Source organism: Coturnix japonica, linkage group LGE22C19W28_E50C23 (genome assembly GCF_001577835.2).
Source record: "Coturnix japonica isolate 7356 linkage group LGE22C19W28_E50C23, Coturnix japonica 2.1, whole genome shotgun sequence".
NCBI classification, from domain to species: domain Eukaryota; kingdom Metazoa; phylum Chordata; class Aves; order Galliformes; family Phasianidae; genus Coturnix; species Coturnix japonica.
In genome coordinates this window covers 1,590,370-1,596,878 of record NC_029544.1, presented here as the reverse complement: position 1 = coordinate 1,596,878, position 6,509 = coordinate 1,590,370, and the positions used below count along the sequence as shown (strand labels likewise).

Below are 6,509 nucleotides of genomic sequence, written 5' to 3'. Positions count from 1 at the left end.
GGCAGCAGGGCCCTATTGAAGAGCTTGGGGGCAGCCAGGGCAGGCCCTATTGAAGAGCTTGGGGGGACAGCAGGGTTCTATTGAGGAGCTTGGGGCAGCAGGGTCCTATTGAGGAGCTTGGGGGCAGCAGGGCCCTATTGATGAGCCTGTGGGCAGCAGGGCTGTATTGAGGAGCTTGGGGGGCAGCAGGGTCCTATTGAAGAGCTTGGGGGGCTGGGAGGCCTATTGAAGAGCCTGGGGGAGGCAGGGTCCTATTGAGGAGCTTGGGGGCAGCAGGGCCCTATTGAGGAGCTTGGGGGGCAGCAGGGCCCTATTGAAGAGCTTGGGGGGCTGGTGGAGGGCCCTATTGAAGAGCCTGGGGGGCAGCAGGGGCCCTATTGAGGAGCTTGGGGGGGAACAGGCCCTATTGAAGACTTGGGGGGCTGGGAGGCCCTATTTGAGGAGCTGGGGGGGGCAGGGTTCCTATTGAGGAGCTTGGGGGGGGAGCAGGGCCCTATTGAAGAGCTTGGGGGGGGCAGGCGTCTATTGAGGAGCTTGGGGGGCAGCAGGGTTCCTATTGAAGAGCTTGGGGGGACAGCAGGGCCCTATTGAAGAGCTTGGGGGGAGCAGGGTCCTATTGAAGAACTTGGGGGGCAGCCAGGACCCTATTGAAGAGCTTGGGGGGCAGCAGGGCCCTATTGAAGAGCCTGGGGGGGAACAGGGCCCTATTGAAGAGCCTGGGGGGGAACAGGGCCCTATTGAAGAGCCTGGGGGGCAGCAGGGCCCTATTGAGGAGCTTGGGGGGCAGCAGGGCCCTATTGAGAAGCTTGGGGGGCAGCAGGGCCCTATTGAGGAGCTCTTGGTGATACCCTGGACTCTTGGCTTTCCATCCCATTCCTTTCCCTTCTCTCCCTCCTGGTCTCGCTGCTGTTCCATCAGCCACATTCCAGCTATGGAGCCCATTGGGGTCCCACCTGATTGCTGACCCCCCCCAACCCTCTTTATCCCCATAGTGGGCTCCAATAAATGCAGAGTCAACAACGGCGGCTGCAGCAGCCTTTGCTTGGCCACACCACGGGGCCGACAATGCGCCTGCGCCGAGGATCAGGTCCTGGGAGCAGACACTGTCACCTGTGAGGGTACGGCTTCCATGGGGGGCAATGGGGGGGGGGGGTCTGCACCTATGGCCATGTGGGGCGGCCATATGGGTGCTGTTGTCCCCATACTTGGTGGTTACAGCCTCCCCCCCCATCCCCTTCCCATCCCCATCCTCCCCCTCCCCGCTTTTCCTTTGCAGCCAACCCCTCCTACATCCCCCCCCCTCAGTGTCAGCCCGGTGAATTCGCCTGCAAGAACAACCGCTGCATCCAGGAGCGTTGGAAATGCGACGGCGACAACGACTGCCTGGATAACAGCGACGAGGCGCCCGAGCTGTGCCGTGAGTAACCCCCCCCCATAGCGAGACTGGGGGTGAAATAGGCCGCTATGAGCTTATATATGTGCCCCCCCCCCCATTATAGACCAGCACACTTGTCCCTCGGATCGTTTCAAGTGTAAGAACAACCGCTGCATCCCCAACCGCTGGTTGTGTGATGGGGACAACGACTGCGGGAACAACGAGGATGAATCCAACTCTACCTGCTCAGGTGAGGGGGGGGGCAGCTTTTAAATGGGGAGGGGGCTCCTTCCCCATTTAGTTCTATTGGCTGATGGTGTTTTTTGTGTCTATCTGACCTGCCCCAGCCCGGACCTGCTCCCCCAATCAATTCTCATGTGCCAGCGGACGCTGCATCCCCATCTCCTGGACCTGTGACCTGGATGATGATTGTGGGGATCGCTCGGATGAATCCGCGTCGTGTGGTGGGTTGGGGGGGTCCCTATGGGGTGGGCTTATGGGGTGGTTTATGGCTGGTGGGGGTCCCTATGGAGTCCCTATGGGGTCCCTATGGGGTGGGGGTCCCTATGGGGTCCCTATGGGGTGGGCATATAGGGGGTGGTTTGTGGCTGGGGGGGGTCCCTATGGAGTGGGCATATAGGGGTGGTTTGTGGCTGGGGGGGGTCCCTATGGGGTGGGCATATAGGGGGTGGTTTATGGCTGGGGGGGGTCCCTATGGGGTGGGCATATAGGGGGTGGTTTATGGCTGTGCTGACTGTGCCCCCCCGTCCTTTGCAGCCTACCCCACCTGCTTCCCATTGACTCAGTTCACCTGCAACAACGGCCGCTGCATCAACATCAACTGGCGCTGCGATAACGGTGAGGGGCTGCAAGGGGCACCAAGGGATGGGGAGATCAGAGGTGGGAGCTGGAACCTGCCTGCAGGGCCTTAATGCTGAGCATCAGGGCAGCACAGGGAGGTGCTGGTTGAGCTGCTGAGCTGCTGAGCTGCATTGCTTTGGCTGCATGGGGCTGCAGAGCAGCACTGCCAGGGCTCATTGCAGCCTTATTTGCAAGGTACCAAAGCTCTGCACCCAGGGAGGCAGCAAAGGGCTCCGCTCTGTGCTCAGGGCTGGGGGGGAAGCTTTGCCCCCCAGGTCACCCTCCTTCCCTACAGCTTCAATTCCATCTCCCTACCAGCTCTGCCTCATTAGGGTTAATTAGTGGCTTCAGGGTTAACGAGCAAGCTTGGAGATGAGCAGAGAACCCCATGGGGTGCAAGATGCTCCTGGATCCCCCCAAACCCCCATGGTCAGCCCCCCATGGAGCTGCTCCAACAAGGGGCTGCGTGTTTCCTATGCCCCCCCCACATGCAGCCATGTGCAGGGGCTGCATTGCCAGCAGGTCCCCACACAGCTCCGCTGCTTCTGATCTCCCCCCCCCCATCAGTGTCCGTGTGTCCGTGTCGCTGTGTCCATCCTCGTTGCTGTCCGTCCGTCCGTCCCCGTGGTGTCGTGTTTGTCACCGTGCCCACACACCCTCCTGTCTTGCTTGGTTCTGTGTTTCAGAAAAAGATTGTGGGGATGGCTCTGACGAAAAGAACTGTCCAAAACCTTCCGGTTAGTGCATAGATCGCCATGCACCAGGCCCCCACCTGCCCCCCAAGCAACACCCCAAATCCTGCCCCCCCCCCCCACCCCCCAACCCAGAGTGCTGCAGCCCCCATTGGGGTGGCAGCCTCTAGATGCTATAGGGCTGTTGCAGTGCGGTGCTCCCCTCATTGCAGTGTTTAGGCTGTAGGGTGAGGGTGCAGCCTGCAGCCCCCCCCCCCCGGTGCTGCCCACCCCCCGAGCATCCCATATGGGGATATATGGGGGGAGGCAGAGGAGCTGCAGTGCTGGTTACTGTCACATCACTGAGTGCAGGATGAAGCAATGGGGAGCTGCCAGCACCACCATCAAACCCTCATCACCCACTGGGGGTCCTTCCAGCTGCCCCCCCCCCCCATGGCTGTGCTGTGTCCCTATGGATGCACCCCATGCTCACTGTGCTGCCCCCCACCTTCCATTGGCGCTGGGTGCCCCCCAGCTCCCCCTCTATCCCCCCCCCCTCAGGTCCATGGCTGATCTATGCAGTTTCTGTGTTTCATTGTTGGGGGGGGGGGTCGGGTTTATTGGGGTGAGGGGGGGGGGAACATCAGAGGATGGGTGGGATCTATGGGGCTGTCCATACAGCCCAGCCATCCCTGTGGGGTTCCTCTGCCAGCAGCAGAGGGGCTGCCCCCACCCCGTGTCCGTCTGTCCGTCTGTCTGTCCATCTGTCTGGGTGCTCTCTGACCCCTCTCCTCTCCTTCTTTCCCCCCCCCCCCATAGACAATGACTGTGGGGATAACAGTGACGAGGCGGGTTGCAGCCATTCCTGCTCCAGCAACCAGTTCAAATGCAACAGCGGGCGCTGCATCCCGGTGCATTGGACCTGCGACGGGGACAACGACTGCGGGGATTACAGCGACGAGACTCACGCCAACTGCACCAACCAGGGTGAGATGAGCTGGTTGCAGCCCCCTCCCCAAATCCCTGCTGTGGGGCTGGGGGGCACCTGGGGCTGTTGATTGAAATGGGGAGGTGGGCACAGCCAGGATGGAGGGATGGATGATATGGGTGAGTCCAGGGTGAGATGAGCTGATTGCAGCCCCCTCCCCACCCTGAATCCTTCCTGTGGGGCTGGGGGCTGCAGGGGTGCCTAGTAGAAATCGGGAGGTGGGCACAGCCAGGATACAGGGATGGGTGATGGGGACCAGCCTCATGTTGTGGGCTCTGCTGCCTTCACGCATCCTGGGTGCTCCCATGGATGCTCCCATCCCCTCTGGCCCCATTGCTGCCCCCCCACCCCGCCCCATAGCCCCATATGGAGGTGCTGAGCTGTGCCCCCCCCTCACTTTGCAGCCACGCGCCCACCCGGGGGCTGCCACACGGATGAGTTCCAATGCCGCCTGGACGGGCTGTGCATCCCCATGCGCTGGCGCTGCGACGGCGACACCGACTGCATGGACTCCAGCGATGAGAAGAACTGCGAGGGGGTGACCCACGTGTGCGACCCCAACGTCAAGTTTGGCTGCAAGGACTCGGGTGAGGGGGAGCTCAGTGCTGTGTGATGCTCAGGATGCATTGGGTTTAATGGCAATGGGGATATGGGGGGCTCTATGGGCTCTATCCCCGTCTCTGATCCTTCCTCCCCCCTCCCTGCAGCCCGTTGCATCAGCAAAGCGTGGGTCTGCGATGGGGACAGCGATTGTGAGGATAATTCAGACGAGGAGAACTGCGAGTCGTTGGTGTGCAAACCTCCCTCGCACACCTGTGCCAACAGCACCTCCATCTGCCTCCCCCCCGAGAAGCTTTGTGACGGAGCCGATGACTGCGGGGACGGCTCCGATGAGGGGGAGCTGTGCGGTGAGTGGGGGGCTGTGGTGGAGTGTGGGGATGGGGGAGATACAGGGATGGGGGGATACAGGGATGGGGGGACACATAGAGATGGGGGGACACACACACATAGAGATGGGGGGACACACATGGGGATGGGGTGACACAGGGATGGGGGTGATACACACTGAGATGGGGTGACACACATGGGGATGGGGTGTCACAGGGATGGGGTGACACACATGGGGATATAGGGGTGATACACATAGGGATGGGGTGATACACACAGGGATGGGGGGATACAGGGATGGGGACACACACACATAGAGATGGGGGTGACACACATAGGGATATGGGGTGACACAGGGATGGGGGGACACACATAGAGATGGGGGGACACACACATGGGGATGGGGGGACATAGGGATGGGGGTGATACACACTGAGATGGGGGTGATACAGGGATGGGGTGACACATGGGGATGAGGTGATACACATAGAGATGGGGTGACACACATGGGGATGGGGTGGTACAGTCAGGAATGGGGTGACAGACATAGAGATGGGGTGATACACTCAGGGATGGGGTGCTACACACGGGAATGGGGTGACACAGGGATGGGGGGACACACATAGAGATGGGGTGACACAGACACAGGGATATGGGGGTGATACAGGTATGGGGTGACAAACAGGGATGGGGTGATACAGTCAGGGATAGGGTGACACATGCAGGGATGGAGTGATACACAGGGATGGGGGGACACACATAGAGATGGGGGTGACACACATGGGGATGGGGTGATACAGTCAGGGATGGGGGGACACACACACACAGGGATGGGGGGACACATAGAGATGGAGTGATACAGGGATGGGGGGATACAGGGATGGGGGGACACACATAGAGATGGGGTGACACAGAGATGGGGGGACACAGGGATACGGTGATACACATAGAGATATGGGGACACACATAGAGATGGGGTGATACATATAGAGATGGGGGGACACACAGGGATGGGGTGACACAGGGATGGGGTGACACAGGGATGGGGGGATACACATAGAGATGGGGTGACACACATAGGGATGGGGTGATACATATAGAGATGGGGTGACACAGGGATGGGGGGACACACACACAGGGATGGGGGGACACACAGAGGGATATGGGGGTGACACAGACACATAGAGATGGGGGTGACACACAGGGATGGGGGGACACACTCAGGGCTGGAGCTGACCCCCACCCCCTCCCCACAGATCAGTGCTCTCTGAACAACGGCGGCTGCAGCCACAACTGCACCGTAGCCCCCGGGGAGGGCATCGTGTGCTCCTGTCCCCTGGGGATGGAGCTGGGGACGGACAACAAGACCTGCCAGATCCAGAGCTACTGCGCCAAGCACCTCAAGTGCAGCCAGAAATGCGAGCAGGACAAATACAACGTCAAGTGCTCGTGTTACGAGGGCTGGATGCTGGAGCCCGATGGCGAGAGCTGCCGCAGCCTCGGTGGGTGCCAGGGGTGGGGGTGGCATTGATCCTACAGCACCGAGCAGGACCTGGGGGGGAAGGAAGGGCTCTAGGGCTTTGGGCTGCTGTGTTGTTAATGGTGCTGAGGGTCTGCTGTGGGGCAGGGGGGCCCCCCTCTGAGGGCTGTGGGTCCCTGTGCTGTGTCCTAATCCCCCTTTGAACCCCCTCATTTTGCTCCTCAGACCCTTTCAAACCCTTCATCA

At 60.6% G+C, this 6,509-nt stretch overlaps 1 protein-coding gene across 1 annotated transcript in view; it reads left to right on the top strand.

Annotated features, from left to right (window-relative positions):
* LRP1 (LDL receptor related protein 1) overlaps nucleotides 1-6,509 on the top strand; it is a 79,416-nt gene that overhangs the window by 47,747 nt on the left and 25,160 nt on the right. Inside the window, 10 exon segments of the mRNA XM_032441070.1 lie at nucleotides 976-1,118; nucleotides 1,277-1,417; nucleotides 1,500-1,625; nucleotides 1,723-1,839; nucleotides 2,153-2,233; nucleotides 3,727-3,894; nucleotides 4,300-4,482; nucleotides 4,603-4,803; nucleotides 6,040-6,285; nucleotides 6,489-6,509. Of these exon segments, the coding sequence (XP_032296961.1) occupies nucleotides 976-1,118; nucleotides 1,277-1,417; nucleotides 1,500-1,625; nucleotides 1,723-1,839; nucleotides 2,153-2,233; nucleotides 3,727-3,894; nucleotides 4,300-4,482; nucleotides 4,603-4,803; nucleotides 6,040-6,285; nucleotides 6,489-6,509 (1,427 nt within the window).